The sequence below is a fragment of the Echinops telfairi genome, unplaced genomic scaffold (assembly GCF_000313985.2).
Source record: "Echinops telfairi isolate 266 unplaced genomic scaffold, ASM31398v2 ScPeMD7_5592;HRSCAF=6446, whole genome shotgun sequence".
Lineage (NCBI taxonomy): Eukaryota > Metazoa > Chordata > Mammalia > Afrosoricida > Tenrecidae > Echinops > Echinops telfairi.
This window is the reverse complement of record NW_022109491.1, coordinates 6,518,272-6,544,102: the sequence shown is the minus strand read 5'-3', so window position 1 is coordinate 6,544,102 and position 25,831 is coordinate 6,518,272. Positions and strand designations below refer to the sequence as shown.

Sequence of the window (25,831 nt, the reverse complement as noted above, 5' to 3'; positions counted from 1 at the left end):
ATGTCATTTCGTTCAGCATGGACCCAGCGACTTAAGTATTATGTCCATTTTATAGCTGAGGAAACAGAGTCTCCAACAGTCTTAAGTGACATAGCCAAACCAACCAGTAGCCATCAAGTCAAATGCAACTCACAGCGATCCCCCATAGGGGCACAGGACAGAGCTGCTCCCCCCACTCCACTGGTTTTCAACGGCTGCTTCTTGGGAAGTAGATCACCAGGCCTTTCTGCTGCGGCACCTCCAGAGGGGACTCGAACCTACAGCCTTTGGTTAGCAGCCAGGCTTGCTCATGGTCCTTACCACCCAAGGACCCCACGTGGCTTTTCACAGATGTACTGTTAGGAAGGAGGAGCCTTGGTGGCATAGTGGTTATATTGGGCTGCTCACCTCAAAGTCAGCAGTTCAGAACCAGCAGCCTCTCCTCGGGAGAAAGACAAGACTTTCTACTCCTGTCAAGAGTTAGGGGCAATTCTGCCATGCCCTATAGGGCCGCTGTCTGGGCATCGGCTTGATGGCAGTGAGTTTTTGAGTATCATTTGGAGCCCGTCCCCCCCCATGGATGTGCAGGTGGTTTCCAACTTTTCACTCGTGCAAGCCGCCTCTCCCTTGCTGGCAGCAGTGTGATGTCACTGTGCCCAGCGGCCAGACCCCAGCTTCATTTTGTCTGTTAGGGCCGGCCTTGCTGGGAACCTGCTCGTGCTGACTTCCTTCCCTGGCTCTTGGCGCTCCCGGGGCCTTGATGAAGAGCCTGAGCTCCCTTAGCTCCAAGCAGCGATAAACCCACTTAGAGCCCTTGCTGAAGTTTATTTACAAGGAGAAACGACTCCCAGCAGCCATGCGCAGCCCCTCCTTAAAGCCACGTTCATTATTAACAGATCCCAGCGCTCACTGCGTGATTCCGAATGGATGCAGGAGCTGGGAAAGAGAAAGTCTGCTTTGGGAAGGGACCCCACCCCTCTCCCAGGGTCACAGTAGGCTTGTCTATGGGGCTGGGGCAGTCGGGCTCAGGCTGCCCTAGGGCATGTCTTCAATTTCCGAGTGCGCTCCCAGAGCAGCAACTCAGTGAGGCACAGACCTCTGTCCCTGCCTTCAGGCGCTGACTGGCAATTATCACGAGAAAGCTTCCACCGTGGGAGGGGCGGCACAGAGAACCAGGGAGCTTGCACAACTGTGTGTTGGGGCTAGCCGGGAGGAGGGTCCCTCAGAGAAAGCTGAGCCAGAAGGGTCACCCCATGGAAGGTGCAGAGACCCTGGAAGGGGGGCAGTAAGAGAGGGGCCACCTTGGCTGGGTGCATTCAGAGAGGGCTTCCCAGAGGCGGCAGCATTTTAGGCTGAGCCCTGTAGGGTGAGTAGGAGCTGGCCAGGGTGGGACACAGAAGAGCAGCAGGCCGAAGGGAAGGGGAGAGGACAGACATCCCAGGGTGTCCCCTGGAGTCCCGGGCAGGACAGGTAGGCTAGGCAGTGCGTGCAGCCTGACAGGCAGGTGAGCATGTACTGTTTCCAGCGCCTTTGGGGTTTTCGGTTTCCTCTCTCACTTCTTCTTTGGGGGCAGTTTTAGAAGAGGCCTCCGGAAGCTGCTTCAAGATGGCAGGGCTGGGAGAGGTGTGGGTGCCTGGGGACTCATTCACCGGGGTGGGAGCTCCGGGGCCTCCCGCTGGCAGGGTCTGGTGCCCTGGTGTTTTTGTGGGATGTGGGGCAGGTGTGAAGGGGTGGGAAGGAAGGAAGCCGGCGCTTTCAGACACGCAGTGGAAGGCAGGGGCTTCTGCCTGAGTGAGCGGCCCAGAAAGCACCTGGGACTTCTCCTGCCTCAGGTGGGCGCCGTCAGTGGTTGCAAACGACTGGGCGGAGGAGGCTGGTCCAGTATTCAGATCTGAGTGGTTCTGTCCACATAGGGATTTTTTTAAAGCGGCGAATGGTTAGAGTTTCTGGCTTTTGTTTAAAAATGGGAATTTGGTGCTGTTAGAAGTCCCGGCAGCGGGTATCATGGGTCATAAGTTGGAAACCAGCAGCCGCTCTGCGGGCAAAGACGAGACTTCCTACGCCTGCAAAGGTTTAGTGCAGAGGGGCCGGTCTGCCTTGTTCTAGTCACTGAGTCAGATGCGACTCCATGAGTGTCCGTGCTCCCAGGTGTCCCCACCCCACAGCCCTCCTCTCCTCCATTCTCTCCCCCATAGGCGGGCTGGCATCGGTTAATGTCTGCCCTTGTTTGGGGACGTTCTCTGAAGCATTCACAAATGTAGGGACGTACACTTTCCAAACGGCCCCGGTTTCCAGGAGAAGGCGGCGGCTTCTTTGTAGAAGCAAAGATTGTCCTGTGGTGTCCGAGCTACACATGGGTTCGGGTCTGTGGGCAGCCTCACTGGACCCCGGGTGGCCTCACCTTTTTGACCTTGGGGTTAGAAGCCTGTGGGTGGTGGCGCAGGGCACAGTCTGCTGGGTCTGAAAGATGCAACTCTGTGTGAGCTTTGTCCTCCCGTCTGTACAGCCCTGCTGTCCAGTGCCTGGCTCTGGGCTGGGCTCTGGGGGGAAGCCAGTGAGGCAGCCATCACGCTTGCCCTCGGAGAGCTGGCTTTGCTGATAAGTCGCTGACTTGTCGGAGTAACTAAACTGTGGGTTTAAAAGCCCCAAACCAAACCCATTGCCCTTGAGTCAATTCTGGCTCACAGTGGTCAGGGGAGTGCTGCCTCATGGGGTTTCCGAGGCTGTCAATCTTCAGAGAGGTGAAGCCCCGCCCTTGTGCTTAGGAGCTGGCCGCTTAGCCCCAGTGCCACCAGGATCTCTTCTAAGTCTCTGCAGATGCCTTGAAATTGGCACCGAGGGGCGGTGGCCGAGACAGAGGAGACCTAGCGTTACTCGGCCCTTGTTCCCAACTAGTGGCCCCAGTTCACCACACTCCCCACTCTTCCCTGTTGCCTCCCTCACAGTCAGACTGCTACCTCTTCCCATTTGCCCTCGTGCCTGAGGGACCCTTCCAGGGGCATCGGAAGGAACCAGCTGGGCAAAGGTCTAGCAATCTGAGGACACTCGGCGGGGTAAGAGGATGAAGTAGGGGTTCCTGAGGGGTGGACACTGGTGAGCAAGGAGAGTAGGGCATGGTGGAGGGCTGCAGGGCCTGCATTTAATCTCAGGGCTGTGGGTGGAAGCTGGGAGCAGGGGTGAGCCTGGTGGGATCTGGTTTCTGGAGTAGAGAGCCCTCCTGGCTGCAAGGAACAGGTTGGAAAGACCCAGAGAGCAGCTGCAGGGAACTTGGGTGGGAGTGGTCATTGCAGGGCATGAGGGCTGGGCCGGCTGTGAGGAGCCAGGGTCCCTTTGGGCGCCCACAGCAGGCAGCTTCCTCAGCAGGACGTGGGAGTCTTCCAGCCGCAGAGCCGCTGCCCCCACCGCTGGTCACAGGCCCTCGTGTTTGACCTTGTTGGGGTCAGCCTGGGCTTGGGCCACCCCTGGTCACAGGCCCTCGTGTTTGACCTTGTTGGGGTCAGCCTGGGCCTGGGCTACCCCTGGTCCCAGGCCCTCCTGTTTGATCTTGTCGGGGTCAGCCCGGGTCTGGGCCAAGGGCTACCTGTGGCTGGGCCTCCACCCCATCAGTGGAGCAAAACAAACAGGTTTGCAAAGATGGGAGGTAACCTCGATGCCTGTCAGCAGGGTTGGAGCCCTAAGGAGGCCCTGAACCCAGCAGGGCTGTGGCCACAATGTGAGTCAGCTCCCATCGTGCGGATCAGCAGGCCTCCCCAGGGCGCAATGCTCAGGTCAAGAGCAAGATGCCCGGCTGGGTGCCGCATACCACTGGGCTCCATAAAGTGTTTCCAACCGCAGTCTAAACCCGCAACATATTTTCTGTGTGTTTTGGTAACATAGTTTCATGTAGGGATGAATAGCCAGTTGCCTTGAGTTGATCCTGCCCATGTGTCGGTCGGAGTGGGATTGTTTTCCCTGCTGAGGTGTTGGAAGCAGAGTGCCAGGCCTGTCTTCTGAGGCACCTCCCCCCTTGCAGTTAACCGTGTGCTGGTTAAAACACCCCCACCCCCACCTCCCACCCCAAGAGCCTGTCTGGTTACTTAGTTACAGTTCCTCAATCTCTGGAGATGCAGGTAGGAGTGGGGGGTGGAGCCAGGGTGGAGAACCTGCGGTTACGCAGGGCACGTTCTCCAGTGTGGCCAGACATTGGAGAGGTCTGGGATCTTTGGAAAGAAAATGAACAGACCCTGGCTCCATTCCCTTACATCCTGACGTCACTGCTGCCCGGATGTCAGGCCTGCACGCTTGGGAGGGGCCTCTAGGGCCATGTGAAGCCCGCAGGTGACCTGCATGGCCTGTTCGGTTGGGGAGCCAGGGGAAGCTGGCCTGCAGAGCCAGACGTTCCCACACTCCCCATGTGCCAACCTAGGCCTTGGACCCAAGCAAGGCTGCCCCGCCCATGAGCGTGCCAGCAGGACCTGTGCCAGTCCTGCCAGGGCCCCCGATGCCCCTGAGCTGCTCGCTGTGCACCCACAGTTCTGGGTACGGAGCAGCACAGGATGGAGAAAGCATCCTCCACCAGGTGTCCGGGCCCCCAGCCCTCCTACCCTGGGACTGGCTCGGTGGTGGGACATGGGCTTAGGGCCCCTCCCAGAGCCTCCTCTTACAGTGTTTGTGAGATGGACAGAAATACTTTGCACAGTGGCGCTGGCCCACTCCCGACTGATCCTCCATTTATTCTCTGGACAGTGCTGAGCGGGCTGTAGGCATGGACCCTGGGCTCCAGCCTCTCCATCAGAGCCCGAGAGAAGGCCCTCTGCCCTTCCCGCTTGCTGACTGGAGATTACTGTTCCCTCTCTGCATCTTGGGCATCAGACCAACCGTGGGTTACAGCTTTTGGTTTGCAAGACACCGAGGTTGATGCTTGCTCCCAACGAGTCACCAGCTCTCATACACTTGAGATCAGAAATTCTTCCTTTAGTGCAGCAGTGGCCATGGGGGAAATGTGGCTGTGGTTCTTTTAGAGAAAGCTGAAACCGGAGCTGCTTGGGGTTTTTAACATAAGTGTGGTCTTAAAAATACAGACTGTATGCCCCATGCGTGACAGCCTTGTCGTTTATATGGAAGACCCAGGTTCGATTCTCCCTTTGGGAGCCGAACGACCTTTTCACAGGGGTTTCCTGATTCATAACAGCAACAAAATGACAGTGATGACATAGCAACGGAAATAATTTAGTGGCTGGGAGGTCCCCACAACATTGAAGATCGAGGCATGAGGAAGCTTGAGAACCACTGTTCCAGACGAAGGTGGACCAGGAAGAAAGGCCTGGCAATCCACTTCTGCAAACCAGCCCCTGACCATGCTGTGGATGTACCGGTCTGATCCCTGACCCATGGCGGGGGTGGCACAGGACTGGGTAGCAAGCGTTTGTGTTATGCTTGGGCATTACCACGAGTCGGCCGCTGAGCGACAGCTCACAGTAGCAGTGTACGCATGCGACAAAATGCAGAAGGCCCCAGTGGCCACAGCATGATGAGCAAGCTTCCTCTTAGCCCTGTCCTCATCCCTGCATCTCTCCACCAAGACCACTGGCGTTTCTTATGCCTCCTTCCGGATACACGTCTGGCAGGTGTATCCCAGATGCCACCCGCTGCCTCCCCTGCTTCCACATCAGGCTCCTCTCCATGTGTGCTTGCTCTTCAGTGCCATTGAGCAGGTCTGCCTCACAGAGACCCCGTCACAGCAGACCCAACACCGCCCAGTCCCTCATCATCCTCACCGCCCTGGTCACACCGAAGCCCATGCTTTCAGCCCGTCAGTCCGTCTCCTGGAGGACCTCCCTCTGGAGCCACCACAAAAGGAAAAGGCGAGCTCCTCTTTTGTGGTGCTGGCGAAGAATACTGAAAGTAGCGTGCACTGCACAAAGGACAGACAGGCCAGGCTTGGAGAAAGTAGGGCCAGAGTGCTCCTTCGAGGCGAGGATGGCCAGCCTTCATCTCACATGCTCTGGAGGTGTTGTCCGAGCAGGCTCTGGAGAGAGCATCACATCTGGTCAAGTAACAGGGCAGCGGAATGAGGAGGGTACTCAAGGAGATGGATGGGCACGGAGCTGCAACAGCGAGCCCGGGAGCAATGGTGAGGGTGGTGCGGGACCTGGGGGGGGGGTCTGTTCTGTGCACGGGGTCGCTATGGGTCTGAACCGACTTGATGGCACTTACAGCCACATTCTTTGACCTAACTGGCCATGACAGGGTCCAGATGAGTAAAGTGGACTGACCAGTGCTTTCTGTACCATTAGCCTGCAAGCTTGGAGGTTCCGGCACCAGGAAGGTGGGCTGGAAGCTCCATAGACCTGGGAGGGAGGTATGCGAAGCTCCCGAGTGGGGAGGGGAGGACCACCGGGGTACAAGCTGCGAGTCCTGGCCTGGTCTCCCTCTCCCGCCTAAGACTACTTGGAGAATCACTTCTTTGGGCTTGACCAGCCCAGGGTCTCCTGCCTTTCATTGCCTCCCCCACCCCCGCCACCCCACCACTCCCAGGTCAGGCTGCTGCTGCCTGGTCCATCCGGGGGAAGGGGCCAACTGAGACATGGAGAACACTCTGTGTTTGCTGTCACCCACTCTGTGTATGGGGAGCCCCGGTGAGCTCTCAAAGAAGCAGATGTCACCCTGCACACACACATACACACTTGCCTTCTCCCCTCCTGCCTGACCCACTGGCCCGGCCCAGCCTGGCAGGGGGAAGCTGGCTGTGAGGAAGTGCCCCCTAGCTACTTCGGCGATTTGATAAGAAAGTGCAACTTTTAAAACATGGGACTTTCACACAAAAACCCAACCCTCTGGCTTCTCTTTGCAAATACTGTGACAAGAGGTGGCCTAGTTCCTGGCCAAGGCCAAATAGGTCTTAGAAGGTTCTGGAGTGTTTTTGTTCCTGTGTGTTTCCACAGCTTTAAAGAGCTGTGATTCACGTGTGTTGTGATCGACCTGTTTGCAGCGTACAATGCAGGGCGGGGTAGTATCCTTCAGAATTGGGTAACTCTCCTCGCGGTTCATGTTGGAACATTTTCACCGCCCAGAAGAACCACACACCTCTTCGCTGTCACCCGTCACGGCCCTCGGAGCCACACATTTCTCCATCACTAGGGACCTGCCCACTGTGGACCTCACATGTATTTGTGTTTTAAGGCCTGGAGGCCACGTTGAGCCCACAGGTACGTCTCATTCGGTCCTTATGTGGCTGTTAGATTCCATTGAGTAGACTCCCTCCTCTTGGCCACCCGTAACAGAGCAGAACTGCCACAGGCACCCCTAGCCTGCCACCCTTACAGGAGGAGCCTTGCTGGCATAGCAGTTAAGCAATCGGCTGTCTGCCCTAAAGCCCGTGGCTCAAACCCACCAGCTCTGGGCAAGAGAAAGAGGCAGCCTCCTTGCGTGAAGATTGACTGCCTGGGAAACCCTATGGGGATGGCCCACCCTGCCCTGGAGGGCTGCTCCCAGTCAGCGTCCACTTGATGGCTGCGGCTTGGGGTTGGGTCTGTCCATCGCGGGAGCCCTTCGCCAGGGCTTTTCTTGGAGCGTCTGGCTGGATTTGAACTGCTGGCCTCAGTCAGTAGCTGAGCTCATCACTGCTTTGTCGGTCTGGTTTCTGTAGAGAAGCGAAACCGATGTCACTGGTGTGTGTGTGTTCATAGAGATTTCTATCAAGACATGGCTGATTCAACAATGAAGTCTGAATTAGCTCCTGATAAAATGGTTTGGGGAAAAAAAGAAATGACTTGCACTGCTGTGGAAGTGGGCGAGTCCCGTCCGGTTCTAGTCTGTGGGTCAGACTACAGCTGGAGGCGTCTCCTGCCTCCTGCAGCCACAGGGGCTGATGAACAGGAAGCAGGAAGGTGAAGCAGGGAGACCCCAGGCTGGTGAATGCCCAGCTGAACGAACCTGAGGTCGACAGGCGATGTGACAGGAGGCTGATGGACCCGATGCAGGATTCCGACCCAGCCACAGAGGCTCACGAGCTGCCACACACGGTCAGTCTATACTGAGAGCCTATACTATACATGAAACTCCACTAATTGTCTCAAGACTGAGAAGGTCCGTTCTCCCACAGCTGCCCGGCTGCCTCACTGAAGATCCCATCTTGGGGTTGACCGCCCGATGCTAGAATCATATCTTGGGAGAAGCTTGGCCAAGCTGACATGAAATGGAACCATTCAGGACTCCTTTGGAGCCCTGTGTTTTTAAGAGCTTTCCACATTTGAGACTGGCAGGGGTGTGTGTTGCCCGCCGTCTACATGTATGCTGTTGGGACAGAGCAGATGTGGGGCAGAAGGGGCTATTGCACCGGTCCCAGTGAGGGGTGGCAGTGCCCTGAAGCCGGGTGGTAGTGACAGACTTGGGAGACGTTCTGAGGGTAGACCGAGGAGGATTTGCTGGCAGAGTGGCTTTGGGGGTGGGGTGGGAGAGGGGCTGAGAGGGAGGAGACTCCAGTATGTTCCACGGTGTTGGTTCTGAGCCCCTGGTGCACAGCATGCCCATGGCTGAGTTGGAGGAGACCGTGGATGGAAGGGTTTTCTGTTTCCTTGTGCCCGGTGCTTGGTGGGCTAGGGCCAGCCCCTTGTTGGATGGTTGGCATGCTGGCAAAGGGGCGGTGGAAGGAGAGAGCCTGCAGCAGGGGCCACAGGGCCGGCTGTGCCCTGAATGCTGCTTAAAGTGAGCTGTTTGCCTCCCTCCGGGTGGGTGTGAGAGGAGCCCAGGAGCCACTCGGCTCCACGGAGTCCATTGTTGAGCCTGGCTCAAGCCAAGAGCTGCGAGGGACCGAGACTCTCCTGAGCTTGCGGTGGGGGCGGGGAGGGGGGGGGTTGTGTTAAAGAGGCCTGTGGGCTGCAGCCTGCAAGGCTGCCCTCTCAGAGGCCATTTAGGGGATTATCTCGAGGGAAAATTGTCCTGTTAATGACTCATGGGCATGGTGGGGTGGCTGATCTGCGCTCCTTCCTGTGGTTAGAAATAGATTGGGCCTGTTCCTCCCTCCACCGACCACTTAGCACGGCTTTTTTACAGCCCCTGCTTTGGGGGAAAGCCCTAGGTAGTTGGGGAGCAGGAGGGGGACCACAGCGGCGGCGGGGCAGCAAGAAAGATGACATGTTTTCTCCCAAGGAGTATCTGAGGGGGTGACAGACTTGACTGTAGCGTCAGATTGGGGCAGGGTCAAATTGTGACTTCATTATTGATCAGCTGCGAGGCCTTGGGCAAGTGACTTACGCTGTGCTTTTCCCCCTTGAGTCAGAGTGGACAGGACAGCACCCACCGGACAGGGTTCCTGTGAGAATGCGTGAGGTCACCCTGCAGCGGTGGGTGGTGGTGCTGGTTGCTGGTGCATCTCCTCTGTCTCGGGGGGGTGGGGCTGAAGGTGGGGTGGGGTTTACGTAAACACCCCTGTTGTTTGCCTGAAACAAAGCCAGCGGGGACATTGTGGAGGCGAGGGGGCTACTCTGCTGCGTTCCTGCTATTGCCATCATTCGTAGGTGCCATGAGAGTCTGTTTCTACCCCGAGTACACCGGCACAGAACACTGCCCGGTTGTGTTAGTCTGCGTAGTCTGTGTGACTAGACACTCGTGTGTGTAAGAAAGGGCTTTCTATCACAGAGTAATTGTATATTAAGAAAACATCCCTCCCCAAACAAACAAAAAAAAAACACACAAAATAAACAAAAATGGAAAACAGCCCAGTCTAGATCAAGTCCATAAGTCCCATATTAGCACCTATGTATGATACCAGTCTATAAATTCCTCTTCAGACTCATGCAATACATGCAAAGACGCGCAGTCCAGAAAGATCACAGGCCAGTGGGCGGAAAGTCTTGTGGATCCAGTGGTGGTGGAAGCATCTCAGCGTTGGTGTGGGTCTCCACGTGGCACCTCCAGCTCCAGGGCTCTGGCTCCATCGGCATAACTCCATATGCCTTGTCAACAGGAATGTCTCCTAGGGAGAGTGTGTGTTTTGCCTCCAAAGAGGAAGAAGAATTTCCCAGAACCCTCAGGTGAAGTTCATGCCCACACAGAGGCCTGATTGGCTGTGGCCTGATTGACAGGCTAGCCTCCATTCCTTCGCCCCAGTTGACAGGACATGATGCAACTGCCACACGTCCTGTGCCACCTCTCCACTGTTACCACGGTCTCAGCCCCTGCACCACCCATCTCACGTGCTGCCTTCCTCTCCGCCCTGACCCTCTGCTTCCCAAACAGACTGCCCTTCTCCAGGGACTGATGTCTCCTGCATTTAGTGCCTTCCTAGAATTGTACCAGAATGCCACACTGCCCAGTCCTGCACCATGTCTGTGGTCAGCATGCTGTGTGAGCCCCTTGTTGTGCCTGCTGTGAAAAGCCTTCGTACCCAGGGCCCTGTCTTCTGGCACCATGTCAGGTGATCTCCACCGTGGTCACTGGAGGTTCACTGGCTCAGTCTTAAGAATCTGATTACCAAGCCTTTCTTCTGGGTCTGTAAGAGTCTGGTGACCCTGCTGGTCTGTGAACTGGCAACGGCTGGGCCAACAAAGTTCTTATATCCTAGAGGCTTCACCACGGCCCAGGGGCAATTCCACTACCCTTTCTTTCTTCTTTTTTTCAGTTAAAAGATCATTTTATTGGGGGCGCTTAGAATATCCATACATCAATTGTATCAAGCATATTTGTACATACATTGCCATCATTTTCTAAACATTTACTTTCTATTTGAATCCTTGGTATCAGGTCCTCTTTTTTCCCTCCCTCTCCCCCTCCTACCCTCGTGACCCCTTGATAAGTTATAAATTATTATTTTCATATCTTACACCCGATCGCGGTCTCCCTGCCCCCATGGTTTCTGTTTTTTGTCTCCCTGGGGTGTGGGGGGTGGTTATGTGTGGCTCATCGTGATGGGTTCCCCCTTCCTCCCTGCACTGCCTACCTTCCCCCCCTACCCTGCTGGTATTGATACTCCCATTCCTGTTCCTGGATTCCGTGTGTCCTGAGCTCGTGTCTGTCCCTGTGTACATGCCCTGGGCTAGCCCGCAGAGAGAGGCAGCACTGGGTCATGACAGTGGGGGGTGAGGAAGCCTCAAGGAACCAGAGACCATTGTTTCAGGGGTGCTTGACTCGACTGCTGCCTTTCATTCCCTCTCTCCCCAATGATTTTTGGAAGCACCCTTGTCTTGCGTATCCACTGTTCTGTTATCTCGTGAGAGGGGTACAGAAAACTGCCCCCACGGTGTACCTGCTGAGGGGGTTAGCTGCACGCCTTGTCTCTGGGTCACCTCAGAGCCACTCTGCCACGTGGCCTGGTGGTCCCATCACAGCTTGCTCAGAAGGGCAGAGGGGAAGCCGAGGGACCACGGTCAGCTGCTAGCAAGAGAGAAGACGGGATTCGAACCCAGGATGCCCTGACTTCCTTGTCGGATGCATTTCCTACCAGCAGAGAGCTAACGTCTGCAGAAGGGGGCCCCCTCCGGCCGGGATGTGGGATCTTGTCTCTCCCACGAGTTTTGCAGGTGTACGTGGGGGTCCCGTGGTCTGCACCTGTGTTTAGAGAGAGGAGGTCCCGGTGGCCCCGAGGTGAAGGTGCTCCGTGTGAATGCCTCCGCTGCCCGCTCGGAGGGAGAAAGGTGGGGCCAGTGGCACCCGTCTAGAGGAGGATGTTGGAAACCCTATGAGGCAGTTTTACGTTGTCTAGTCGGGTAGGACGAGTTGGCATGGCCTCAGAGCAGTGGGTTTGTTTTGGTGTTCGAAGGGAGCCTCTAGCTGTCTGTCTGTCTGTCTGTCGTCTGTCTTTGGCCCTCCGTGAGGTCACAGGGAGCCACCAGCCAGCCTTCCCTTCTGCCTCCCCCTCTTCGGCAGAGTGCAGTGCAGTCATCTCCCTTGGCACTTGAGGGGGTGCGGTGGGGGCGAGCTGCCTGTGCCCCCCCGTTCTCTCAGCGCCACGGTCCCCTCTCCCGTCACAGCTCCCCGTTCAGGGGCAGAAATAGCGCCAACTGCGAGGTGCGGGTCCAGAGTGTCAAATCGCACTCGGTGCTTATTTATGCGCCAACTGGAAAGATGCGCTTTGTGCCGCCGTTTGTTTTGCCGTGGCGGTGATGGCGGACCACGGGCCTGGCATGAGTGGCTCTCCGGGGGGACGCAGGGGTGAGGGCAAGCTCGGGTGATGTGTTGGGGTGGCCACTGGGCCTGTCCAGAAATGCCTGGGACCGCCTACGTGGCCTGGGGCAGCCCGAGAAAGTGGTTCGTGTTCTTGATGAACATTAGCCGGCCTGCTAATGTAGAGAGAGCGGGGAGAGGGCTTGGTCTGTCACAGGTCCAGCAGGCACACATTCTTCAGGGAATGAATGGGGCCACTGACTTTATCAGATGTGGAAGCCCAACCGGGGTGAGTGTGGTTCTGTGGCACCGCGGGTCGGGTCGCTGAGTCTGAGGAACTCCACAGCCCCTGGCAACGACGACGATGACGAGTGGAGGCTGGCAGCCAGCGGGCAGGTCCTCACAGCCACCTTTTGCTTGCCCCCCTGGGCATTTGCTCTGTTTGGGTTGTCCTTTGTGTCAGTGTTTCGAACTCGGGACACAACTTGTTGCCTTAGAGTCTCCGGCATCCCTTGGAGAACGGACCGCTCTAGCAATTGTGCATTTCGGCGGGCCGACCGAGAACAACAAGCCGCACCGTCCAGCTTGCCCCAAACCCGGCTGGCCTGTGTCGCTCCTGTCTGCGATCGCCTGGCCCCGGCAAGTTGGGAGGGGAGGTAGTAACATATGCCATTCCCGCCCCCCTTGTCCAACCTCATGCCCCAATTCCAGCTCCCCTGAGCTTAGTGTCCGGTGGCACTGTCTGGTCCCCTCCGAGTCAGGGCAGCTCCACTGGGCGACGGTAGCACTGTCCGCAGGTTTGCTAGCATGTCCTCTTTTGGGAGCAGGTCCCCATCAAGGGGCCTTTCTTCTGCCGAGCCGCTGGGTGGGTTTGAACTGCCAGCCTTTTGGGCCACAACAACTCGCCACCAGGGCTCCCAGGGTCTCTAAAAACCAAAGCCAGTTCCGTGGGTGTCAAGCCTATGCCACACTCTCAATGGCCCTGTAGGGCAGGCTAGGGTCACCCCAGAGGGGCTCTACAACCCTTATCTTCATAGAAGAAGACTGCCACATCTCCCCCGCAGAGCGGTTGTGGGGCTCAAACCACTGACCTTTAGGCTGGCAGCCCAGTGCTGAACAACAGTCCACAGGGCTCTTTTCCCAGCCTCAGCTCCACAGCCAGGCGAGTCCAGCTCACAGTGGCCCTACTGGACAGGGGCGGGTTTCCAAGACTAACGCTTTACTGGAGTAGAAAACTTCATCTTTCTCCCTCGGAGCGGCTGTTGGTTTTGAACTGTTGACCTTGTGGTTAGCTCCTTTCCCTGGGTTTAGTAAGCACCTGTGATGGGGTGGCCACTTGAAGAGCAGGATGACCACTTTGATCCGCGTTTCAAGATGGATCCATTTCAAGAGTAATTCTTTAGTGTCACGGGATGAGCCGGTGCCTGGTTTGGTGCCATCTTTGTGGTCGCTCCTACGTGTCAGCTACCTGTGGTGGCTTCTGGCCTCGAGGCTCATCTTCCAGCTCTGCCCTGGACCCTCCTCTGTTGGGGTTCATAGGGCTTGCTTCCACTGGTCGCCAGGCCTTTCTTCCTAGTGTGTTTAAGTATGGAAGCTCCGCTGAAACCTATCTACGTGGGCCACCCTGCTGGTCTTTGAAGCAGCAGTGCATAGCTTCCAGCATCGTAGCCACGCTCCGACCACCTTGATCCTACAAACCGACAGACCAGGTCGGTGCTGAAGTGGAAGCCTGTCCCCTAACCGTTAACAGTTTGGTCGCCATTGTCCCAGGACTTCCTCTGCTGAAGGACATGCATTTTATTGTGGTTATAAAGATAGGTTTACTCCACATAGCCTGTGGCTGGCTCATCACAGTCTTCCTAGGAGTGGGCCTGGAGGCTGAGGGCTCATCCGCTGGGGGCAGCTTCCGGCCCCTCTGTGCTTGGTGTTCTCGACCATACAGAAGATGGATTTTCTCCCGGCAGCACCTAAACGTCTGTCCGGTCTGTTTTGAAGGCGGCATAAAGCGGGGACAGACTTTATGCCGCTCCTCTGGTGTGGCCCAGCCCTTGGCCGCCACTGCACATGAGGCCGCAGAGGTGCTGAAAAGGGGGAGGAGGTCTAGAAGGGACAGGGCCCATCATCCCAAGACTCAGTTCCTAAAAAAAGAAAGACGGGGTATCTGTCTCCCTGGAAACCAGGTGCTGATCTCCGGGATCTTGTCATTTCAGGTGCAGGAGGTGGAAGAGACCGTCGAGGGGATGCTGCTCCGGCTGGAGGAGTTCTGCAGGCTGACGGACATGGTGAGTGTGGGATCCCTGCCCACCCCCGCCCTGCCTGTCTCAAGTTCCCTGAGGAAGCCATTTTGGTAGTGTGTTAGCAACCAGGAATGGGGGAGCAGCTGGCAGTGAGGGGGAAACTGTGTTCACGCGCGCACACACACACACACACACATACACTCACACACTCACACACTCACATTTCCCCTTCCCTCCCGCCTCCTCCCCTCCCCGGCACACATTCTCTCCACCCCAAGTGCTTCCTGGGGCGGCCATCTTGGTAGCGTCCTCCCTTGAGATGGCTCTTATCCCACCGAGGAGCCCGGCGCGAGCCACCAGGTGGCACTCTCGGCACCAATGCGGGGAGCCGCTCGGCGCGGGGATGCTGGGACTATATTTAACTTTCCCCTGGCTCGGTGCAGTTCGCAGTGCAAACATGGAGACAGCAGGAAATGGCTCCAGGCCTCTGAGCCACGGGAGGCGCCTCTTGCCCACACTAGCCTGGGGCAGGATCGGGCATGGAGTTCTTTCCGGAATCCTGTTCCCTCGGCTTGTTGCCCCCTGCCCTGCCCCGTGGGCTGAAGCCCCCTTGGCTAGGCAGGCAAGGAGGTGGAAGACAGCCTCCTCAGAAGGCCTCACACGGCACAGCTTCCACCCAAAGGCTCTGGAAAGCTCCTTGCGACCCTTCTGTCGCAGTTGCTGCCAGTGAGGGCCTAGCAGGGCCCTTGGGGGCAGAGATGGAATTTTATGGGTGTTCTCAAGCGCCTTAAAGGCAAACCAGGGTTCCAAGCGGGGCCTCCTTCCTGAGAGACCCCAGGGGTGATTCCGCGTTGGGACCAGGCTCCGCCTTGCCCAGGAGGTCAGAGCTTGCCTGTCTGCGCCCAGTGGTTTCCATTTGTGCCTGAGCAACAGCCCAGGCCTCCAACCTGAGAGGTATTTGTGAGCGCCAAAGGAATCACAGACCACAGTCCTCGATGTTGGTTGAATATCCACTGTGTACCAAGCACAGTACGAAGAATGCTTTCTGCCTCTGATTTTCCCCTAGCATCAGCACCCCAGCATGGTGGCCGCCATGATAGTCCCCATTGACCCAGCAGGCCTTTGGGTGCCTGCTGTGGCCCAGCCTCTGGGGAGACAGCAGTGGACAATGAGGAGCGCTCCCCAGAGGATCGGTGTGGCTTTCCCCACCGAGAGCCAGCCTTTGAGTCTAGATGTGGGTCCAAGTGGGAGCAGAGAAGCTAGATAGACTCTCAATGGACTAGCCCATCTGTACTTCATCACCCTTCTCACGCCTAAGACCCTTGTGAGCTGGAGGGATCCCCCTCTGTCCCCCAGTCTGTTCGGGACACCAACTTGGGTACAGGACTTCCTAGCCGGCGCTGTCAGGGGGATGCTCTGAAGGCACAAAGGGAGCCCTGGTTGGAGGCATTACATTCTGCCTGGGAAATGGGCAGGCAGAGCAGGGCATGCCCGCCCACTTCCGGGCTTGAAGGAGGAACACACAGAATTCAGCAGACAAGGAGGGAGGGGACCCGGGCAGAGGGACCAGGCAGGGTTCTCTAGAGAAACAAAACCAGGACACTTGTGATTTTAGATAGATAGGTTTATACAGCGGGAAGGAATATAGCAGCTAATTAGTCCACACAGCAGCACAGAGGGCTCAGTTCAACTCACTTCCATGGAACAGTTACTATACTGGAAGTCCTTCAACTTACATGGGCTGCTGGGTCCAAGGTCAAGGAAGCAGACAGCGGAGTCCTCCCTTGGGCAAGGCAGGCAGAGTCTGCCCACAGTCAGCAACAGTCAGTAGCTCAGGAGCTTAGCAAAGCAGACCCTGGTGGGATATTGAACCCAGGCAATGCAAGGCGACAGGATCCACCAGCCTCAAGCTCCAGCGATGTATACGGCACCAGCAGCGGGCGAAGCAGGTCTCGAAGAAGCCTCAAGCTCGAACAACACAATCCAGGGTTGGTTTGGCCCACCGGGAGCGCAGCTCGCAGGTTGAAGCAGAGAAGTAGCTAAAGCAGAGAGCGAGGGTGGGGATGGGCGGGACTTGCAGAACCACTCATCTCTTTGCCCTCCAATCAAACTGCATCCTGATTAATCCTACACGTTCCTGTTGGCTAGGTTGTCACAATAAACCTAGCTATCACACCTACTGAAAGCGGCAACTTTTATTTATTTTTATCATTTTACTGAGGGGCTCGTACAACTCATCACAATCCATCCATCCATCCATCCATTGTGTCAAGCACATTCCGTACATTTGTTTGAAAGCGCAGAAGTAAAGCCAGACCAAGAGCGCCCCACATTTCAAGAAACGGACAAACTCTTTCTTGTGAAAGTGGACACCATTCCCGCGTGACCTGCAAGCCAAGGGTGCCCACGTTGCGAAGATGTGCTTGGTCTGCTCTGCTACTGCAGGAGGCTCCGTGGCACCCGGAGGCCCCTTGAGTTCGCAGTCCCTGCCTGGAGGCTTGCTTGGTTACCTAGGATCATGACGTCAGAAATACCCCAAATGGGTGGTTTTAGCAAAAACAAATCGAGGACGCCTGACGTCAGAATTCAGAGTGCCGCTGCTAGGGGAAGACTTTCTCTCTCCCTGAGTGCTTTGCGGAGAAAGGTCCCTGGTCCCTGTCACTCCTCAGCTTCCGTGTCTGGATTCCTTGACGGTCTCACGTGGCACCATGTGTCTCCCACCCCATCTGTGCTGCTGGCCTCTGGACCTGCTCAGTCTGAGATACGTGAGTGAGAGAAGCCAGGGTCACGCCGAGCTTCCGAGGAAGGCCTGCCGGGACTGGGAGAGGCACGAGGATGAGCGGCACTGTGCCTCGACGGGGCGGTGCGTGCAGACGGAAACCCACAGACAGATGGGTCACCTGAGACAGGCTCATCCCAACGAGCTCACAAAGAGAGCCCGCTCCCCAGCGGCTCTCACCTCAGGCGTAGGGTTAGGATTTACAACACGGATTCAGTGGAGCAGGGTACAGATGCTGTGTGCGGCTGCCACGTGTGCTGTAGGGACCCCTCTGCACCACAGCCACCAGCGTGCGGCCTTCTGCGTCTGACGTGTTATCCGGCGCTCCATAGAGAAGGACCCCGGTCATCCCAGGGCAGCTCCTCAGGACCACCGCTTCCCTTTCCAGCCCGGGGTCCCCGGAGGACGCCAGAGTGCTGCCAGCCCGTGGACCCCTCTGGCCACAGGGTCCCTGCCTTCATCCTCAGGAACCCTGGCTCACGGTGGCAGCGTGAGACCAGCCAGGCTCTGCCGCGCAGTCCAGGTGCAGCTGCTTCGTTTTGAATAGAACCCAGCGATTGGTCTTTGTGTCCAGCGTCCTCTGCGAGGCACCAAGGCAGCCGCCAGCGAGCAGGTCCTTGGTCACTCTCTCTGATGGGGGCTCACAACCCTGGTCCTGGGCGCTGCTGGGACTTCATCCTCGTTGTGAGCTGCCACTGAGCGGGTTGCAGCTCATGGGGACCCCACATGTGCAGAGGCGAGCGGCTCCGAAGGTTTCCCAGGCCGGCGCCTTACATAGCACACCTCCAGGCCGTGAATGGTTTGAACCATTCACCTTTCAGTGGACGAGATTTTTACCATTTGTGGCAGTTATATAATCTCCTGTCAACTTGTGAAGGGGTGGAGTCTTGCCTGTCAATCAGGCCATAGCCAATGAGGCCTCTATGCAGACATGGCCTTCTCCTGAGGATTCTGGGAACTCCTGTCTTCCTCCCTGGGAGCAGGACACACTCTTTGCTTCTTCCTGATGACAAGCCACATGGAGCTACCCTGATGCAGCCAGAGCCCTAGAGATGGAGGAACCATGTGGAAACCTTTGCCAGTGCTGAGCTGCTTCCACCACCACTGGATCCACAAGATTTCCCATCCACTGGCCTGTGATCTTCCTTCATTCAGTGTCATTGCATGGCTGCATGAGTCTAAAGAGGAATGTATGGGATACTATCGACATATGGGGTAATATCGGACTTATGGACTTGATCTGGACTGGGCTGGAATGTTTTCTTAATGTACAATTGCTCTTGATATAAAGTTCTCTCTTAATACATGTGAGTGTCTCTGGGTTTGTTTCTCTGGTCAATCTAGACGAATACACTGTTTGTGCTCAGTTAAGTTCCTGTTCAGATCCTCCCCACTGGGGGGCCTAGGGTGCGTCATTCTACCTCTCTAAACCTTTATCTTTAACTGAAGAACGGACACAGTGGCTCGCTTATCTATTGCTACATCAAGCAAATCCACAATGTAGTGGTATAGAAAAGAGTCGTAAGGATTAAGGGCCCTACCTGAACGGCGGCATCCAGGACCCTGAGCCCAGAAGAACTAAGTGGTGCCCAACAGCCCCTGAGAGGAACCACAGAAGGATGAGCTGGGCAGAGTGGGAGAGAACCCCAAACCATGAGAAAGACCAGGCTGACTCACCACCTTGAGACTGTGGGGACCCTTGATGGCCCTTCGCCACCCAGCAGCAGACAAGCCTGCAAGGTGGACAGGAGCGCGGGTGAGGCGGGAATGGTCCGCCATCCCAGATACAAAGGGCAGCATCGTTTGCCCAAGGTTCCAGCTGGGAGGGGGGAGGGGAGGACGACAGGAGGTGAGAACGGGACATGCAGGAGGAAGCGAGGAGCCCCGTGACGTGGGGATGGCAGCCGGGGTCACACAACAGGAGGGGTCGGGACGGAGCGCAAAACCAGCCTACACACTCAACTTTCAGGCATATCACAACCGAAAATTTAAAAAGAATAGAAGGGGGAAAAATTGGTGATGTAGAGCAACAATCCATGTATTGTGTAGATGAAGATGGCCACCTGACTGTGTGATGCCCCTCCGGGATGTGCTAAATGCCAGGGACTGACCGAGGCACTGTTGGCGCTGCACCACGTGGCCCCCATGGGAGCAGAAATGTCTCAGGTGCTTCCTCCTCTCTGCTGGTAGAGTACCCAGACTTGGGGGGCTACTGTAATTGAGGACTGGTTAGCATGACCCTCTCTCCCGGCATCCTTTAAGCCTAGTCACCCGTTGAGTTGGGGCTTCCTCGTCCGCCCCATGGCAGTCTGGCCTCCTCCTGGGCCAGCATGCCTGAGTCAGGAAGTGGAAGCTGCCCAGTCTTTGGGGGCCTGGGTATGGAAGTGGACACAGTGCCCTTTCCAAGTTAGGATAGTAGTTAGCTGTCTATCTTTGCCTCTAAGGAGCACTCCAGCCACACTTCTTCCAAGAGAGATGTGTTTGCTCTTTTGGCCATCCATGGCACTTGCTCCGCGCTTCTCCAGCATCATCTTCCAAATGCACCCATTCTATAGTCTTCCTGATTCAGTGTCCAACTGTCACATGCCTATGAGGCAATGGAAAATGCCATGACTTGGGTCAGGTGCACCTGAGTCCGCAAAGTCACATCCGTGCTGGTCCACGCTGTGACGAGGTCTCATGCAGCAGACTGGCCCAGTGCAGTGTGTCCTTTGATCTCTTACTGCTGCTTCCATGAGCGGTCACATAGCACTCTCTATGACAAGGGAGAGAATATTGCCTCCACCCCTTCCTGGAGGGCATGTGAAGCGTTTTTAGCCATGTTTAATATACTGCTGGTAGCCACCTCTAAAGAGTTATTTATATCTTAAAATTTTTTTTTCTCAAATAATATTTTATTGACATATCTTACTCTTTACAATATATCGCTTCCCTTCCCTTCCCTTCCAGTTCTCTTCTGTCCCATCAGGTGAAGTGGTACAATCATCAATGCTATCAATTCCCCCCTCTCCCCTTCCTCCTCCACCTCTCACTTCCCGTGCCCTCTGGGAACCCTTGCTCCTGTCAGTGTCTCTGAGGGGTCATCTCTCTTGACTGCCATGTACTGAGCGATCTTAAATGAACAAATGAGCATACCTGACCAATGGGGACCACAATGGTAAGGGGAGGAAGTGTGAAAGAAGTGGAGGATGGTTATGTGGTTCATCAGTGTCACACCACACCCTGGATTTATCCTCTGTTCCACGAGGCCCTGCTAAGAGGGTCTGTCTAATGGTCTTGCTGGTGGACTTTGGGTCTCCACGACATGCAGTCCCCTTCATATCAATTTGGATGCGTGGTTTTTGAACTTCTGATACCACTTCCTGTCGACACCTCGTGATCACACAGGCTGGTGTGCTTCTTCCATGTGGGTTTTGTTGCTTCCCCCCTAGAGGGCCCCTTGTTTAACTCCAAGCCTTTAAGACCCCAGGTGCTATAGCTTTTGATAGCCGGGTACCATCAGCTTTTCCAAAGAGTTATTGGGGGGAATTGATGCAGATGCAGGGTGTGAACTTGACATCCACTAGCGTGACTGAAACGTAAAAGACTGGCAATACCAGGTGCTGGTAAAGGTGTCAGACAACAGGAGCTCTTGTACAGCGCTGATGGACTGCTGATAGTACAGCTACTTGGGAAATAGGCCATTGAAAGAAATACATAGATGCTTAGCCTTGTGTCATGGCATTTCTAGACCTAGGTGATTGTCCAAGGGAAATGAAAGCTCATTCACACCCAGACGTGCACACAAACTGAACGCAGCCCCCAAGTGCACCAACAGTGAGTTGGTTCTTCGTGCGTGGAATACCTCACAGCACCGAGCAAGAACGAGCTGCTGGACACAACGGCAGAGACGGATGCTGGGTGGAAGGCTGACACAGCAAGAAATGCCGGTTGGTTCCATTGACATGAATCCATGATGGCGGGAGAAAGACCAGGCTTTCTATTCCCACAAAGAGTTGCAGTCTCGGAAACCCACAGGGGCAGGTCTGCCCTGCTCACTAGGGTCTCTATGAGATGGAATCAACAGTGAGAAGTGAGGTTAGTGGTTAGCGTTCGGAGGGAGGCCACGCTTGGGGGTGGGAGGAGGCATGAGGGAGACAGACTTGGTGGTAAGATCTCTGTACCTTCATCTGGGTGATGCTTACAGGGTTGGAAACCCAAACTCACTGCCGCTCAGCCCATTCTGACTCATAGACCCAGGAGAACTTCTCCGTGGGTTTCCAAGGCTGTGAATCTCTATAGGAGCCCACTGCCTCATCTCTGTCAACACACTCACAGATCCACGGAGTTGTTCACTGAAGGGGCCACCTGAATGTCTGTCCTTTACTCTCCTTGAAAAACTGCAGGAGGTCCCACTTACACAGCGCCCTGCCCCAATGACCCTATGCTAAGTCGGTTCTGATGTATGCAAATGCTTCGTTATTTGGTTTGTTTTCATTTCAAAATGCCACCTGGTTTTGAACAGGAAGCCACAACATTGAACACGTGTCAGTGACCAGCCCCAGCTCATGCCACCCTGCAGCCTAGTGTGTGACCTCTCACAAGCAGGGCTGCCGTCAGGGCTGTTGCCACGGAGCCTGGTCTAGCTACCTGGAGTAACCCTGCGTGTAGCAGACTGAGACAGCATGTGTACCCCTCACGATCATTGCTACGTTTGAGCCCACGGTTGCAGCCACTGGCTCCTTCCATCTCAGGGAGGGTCTTCCTCTGTGTGGCTAACCGCCCACTTTTCTGAGCACAATCCCAGGACTGGTCCCTTGTGATTCCTAACAATAAGAAGGAAAAGAAAAGCCAAAAGAAGAATGTGGCTGACTATGACTTCCATGGGATTCCTTCAACACGCAGTGACCTCTTCCTGCCGTGGTTGTGCCATCAGCGTGCTCGAGGCCACAGCTGATGATGCTGCCCACAGGTCACCAACTGTGTGTGTCAGGCCTTCCAGCTCAGGGACTCCCGGGGGGCCTCGGGGCTGCTCATCTGGCCCCTCTAAGGGCCCCTCGTCAGGGAGCAGGCTCTTACTGTTCTCACACCAACCGACCCCATTTCCTGCTGGCTCCAGCCCAACAGCTGCATTTGATATGGGTGTATATTCTGGGGTCAAGTGCATTTGGGTTGGCCCTCCCTGGGGACCTTGAATCATTCCAGACAGCCGTCTGCGTCTGTGCTCTGTAGTGACCTCAGCACCCGCTGCCCAGACTTCTGGGCTCCCGAGACCAGCCCTGGAGAGATGGCAGAATAGGCTGGGGTCAGATCAGCCAGACCCGGTGTGCGGAACCTGGCCGGGGATTTGTCCTCGCCGAGGCTCTGAAAGCAATGATCTCGACTTCTCTCAAAGGAGCCCTGGTGGCAGAGGGGGGTTACGCATTGGGCTGCCAACCGCAAGGTCAGCAGTTTGACACCACCAACCGCTATGTGGGAGGAAAACAAGGCTTTCTACTTCCTAACCCTCAGGGGCAGTTCTACCCCGTCTTAAGGGTTGCTGAGTGAGAATCTACTCGATGGCAGCGAGTTTGGCTCCTGGGCCTCGGTTCTCTAAGTACCGTGCCCCGTAAGACCGGCAAACTCACCCATTTCCGGGGATGGAATGGGTGACAAAGATGGGAAGAGGGTTCGGTGTGAGAAAAGAAATGTGTCCTTTTCCATTGGGTTGCCCTATAAGAAGGACTGTGACAGGTGAGCCACAGACTCCATATTGGAAAGACTTTAGGGGGTTGTGGGGCCAGCCAAAGGGCGGGCAGCTCTCATCCAGTTCCAGCCCCTGGTGGCCACAAGCCCCTGGGCTCAGTGTGGCCAGGTCTTCTAACTTCTTGCAAGAAGTCAGACATTTGTTTGTTTAAGGGAATGATCCCAAACTTAGCTTGGCTGGGCTTTCGGTTTCATTTGGGGTCTCCGCCTCACCTGGAGCCTTCAGCTGCCCGCTCTGCAGTCTGACGGTGGGCCAGCTTGCCTCACTGCCCCTACCTGTAAAAGAAGGCTGAAGATAAAGCAATCCTGTTGCTCAGGATTGGCTTCAGACGTGTGGTCCGAACTCTTGGCTATGCATCATGTATCATACCCCCTTGATGAGCCTTTCTTTACCTGCCTGGTTTCTTGTCCTGGGGCCCAGCCCTTCATGGTGAAGCAAGGGACACCTCTGGAAGGTCTTTCAGCACCCCCACCCTCCCTCTGCCCCCCCAGTGATCTCCCTCTACCCTCTAAGAAATTACAGCCCACCTTCTGGACAGGTGTAGACAGCTCCCTAAAAGCATCATTGTCAAGGACCAGTTGCCCTCTAGCCGATTCATGTAGTCAGAGTAGCATTGTGCTCCATAGAGGTTGTGTTTGCCTTCTCTCTGTTTTATTTTGCTGTGGAGAATATGCTCAGCAAAACACTGATTTGTTTAGTTGTTTTTTTTAATGTATAGGGCAGCATCAAACCTTCTCTGACCAACTGCACAGCCAGAGGGAGTCTCTCACCTGTCAGTCCAAGGCTGATCCCAGTGAGGCTGAGGTCAGACACAAGTCCACCTTCCAGGCAATTCTGACCCCCGTGCTGCTGGACTGGAGAATTCACTGTAATAGCCTCGGAGGTCTCTCAGACAATACAATTATAGGGTTTATCACGGAAAATAACAGTCTTGTAATCCAGGATCAGGAATACTCAGGGTGCAGTTCTTTGGTCAGGACAGCCTCTTCTCAGCCAGGCCTGCAGGCTGGCCTGCCTCTCTGGCCCTTGGCCAGGCCACTGCCCTGCTCACACAGTGTCAGGAACCTAGGTTAGCACAGCTGACAAGTGCCCAAAGGGCACACCATTCTGCCAGAAGCATCCCCCCCAGAGGAACTCAGTTCTTACTCAGTAGGTCCCAAAACCTAGTCGACCAATTAGGTGCCTGGAGGCATCCCACTCCACAAGGGATCTTCCTGGGTGCTTGGGCCAGGAAGCCACCATGCTGCCTCATGTTCTGGCTCTGCTGCTGCTGCTGCCCCTCCTCTGGAGTCCCAGTTTTCCGCCCCTGGATTGATGAGGTTCAATGCCTAGGGGTCTTGTCTAAAGGGCACACTCGGTTCTTTTTTCTGGATGGTTGCAAGATCTCCCTTCTGCCTCCCCCCGCCCTTGCTTCTTAAACGACTTATTTTAAGTCCAGCAAAGTGTCAAAACTGCCCAATCCCCTCATTCAATTAACCCTGTTAACAATCACTCACAACTGAATCATATAATCCATCAGCATCTCCCACGACCTTCTCTTACCCTTGGGGAAAAAGTCCTCCAATGTGAGTTTCAAGGCTGTGGTCAGAAAAGCCACAGCCGGTTATTCACCGCACGCATTCAACAGTTGCTACACGGACCAGATAATGTAGTGACCCTGAGGATATTCTTCAAGCCATGCCCCCACTCTCAGGTGCTTGCTTGCCCCAAGTCCTTCCTCCTTCATTACTATAGACACCTTCTCCTGGGTACGGTCCCTACCTCATCTTTCAAACTGCCGCTATCAAGTCCACCCCATATAGAGAGTTCTTTTAAAAGCACAGTGCTCAGGGCAGACCATTTTTCACTAGTGAAGCTGAACTCTTGTTTGCTTTCAAAAGGACTTCAGGGGATATTTTTGGTTTAAGGTTTAGGGATGATCTGAGGGTAGTCGTTTGAGGGGTTCATCCACCCTCCACAAGCTCAGAAAACCAAGAGTGCAAGATAATTTGAAAGTCTGTTCAGCATCTTCCTCCTCCGGATCAGGATTCCTCTGTGGAATTTTTGATCAAAATGTTCAGGAAGGGTAGCGAGGCACCACCTGGTTCTGGTCTCACGGGGCATATTCTGTCTCCTCCTCCCCTTCCTGACCCACCTTTCCCTCTGTGGCTCCAGGTTGTGCCTTGGGGGGGTCTCTTGCAAACTTTTAAGACCCCAGACACTGCTCAACCAAAGGGGAACAGAAGCGCTAAGCAGGTTATTAGGCCAATGAATTAAGAGTGTCCCATGATCCTGAACCTCCAGACCAAGGAACCAAGTCTCATGAAGTATTTGTGCATAAGCAGCCTCAGCAGATGCTTCTTGTTGTTGGAAGGCTGTTGACAATGTGTCTATCATAGCTTTTGACAATTCAGTTTTTAGGTGTACAACTTACTGCAATTTCACCAGACCTCTATGTAACTCTACCCTTAATCAATGCGATTTCCCCATCATCGTAAGCCCCTTTCCCCTCCTCTCTATCCCTGGTAAACACTAAATAAATAAACTTTATTCCCTGTACTTTGTTGCCTTTCCTTACCTCTTTGTATACACTTTTATGATTGGCTTGTTTTGCTCAGTCTAATGTCTTTGAGCCCCATGCATACTGCAGCGTGGACTAGGACTTCCTCTCTCTGACTGGCTTAGTGGTCCATTGGCTACAGGTATCGTTTTACCTATCCATTCATCTGGTGGTGGCTAGATTGTTCCTGCATTTTGTGACTAGTGCTATAACGAACATTGATGTACAAGTCTCTCTTTGACGTTCTGCTCACAAGTCTTTGGGGTATATACCAGGAGTGGAATTGCTAGGTTACATGGGAATTACGTCTTTGGGGTATATACCAGGATTGGAATTGCTAGGTTACATGGGAATTACGTCTTTGGGGTATATACCAGGAGTGGAATTGCTAGGTCACATGGGAATTACGTCTTTGGGGTATATACCAGGAGTGGAATTGCCAGGTCACATGGGAATTACGTCTTTGGGGTATATACCAGGAGTGGAATTGC

At 55.2% G+C, this 25,831-nt stretch overlaps 1 protein-coding gene across 1 annotated transcript in view; it reads left to right on the top strand.

Annotated features, from left to right (window-relative positions):
* BCAS4 (breast carcinoma amplified sequence 4) overlaps nucleotides 1–25,831 on the top strand; it is a 75,264-nt gene that overhangs the window by 3,337 nt on the left and 46,096 nt on the right. The window contains exon 2 of the mRNA XM_045295414.1: nucleotides 14,271–14,342. Coding sequence (XP_045151349.1) covers nucleotides 14,301–14,342 — 42 coding nt within the window. The 5' untranslated portion in view covers nucleotides 14,271–14,300. The remainder of the gene's footprint in view (nucleotides 1–14,270; nucleotides 14,343–25,831) is intronic.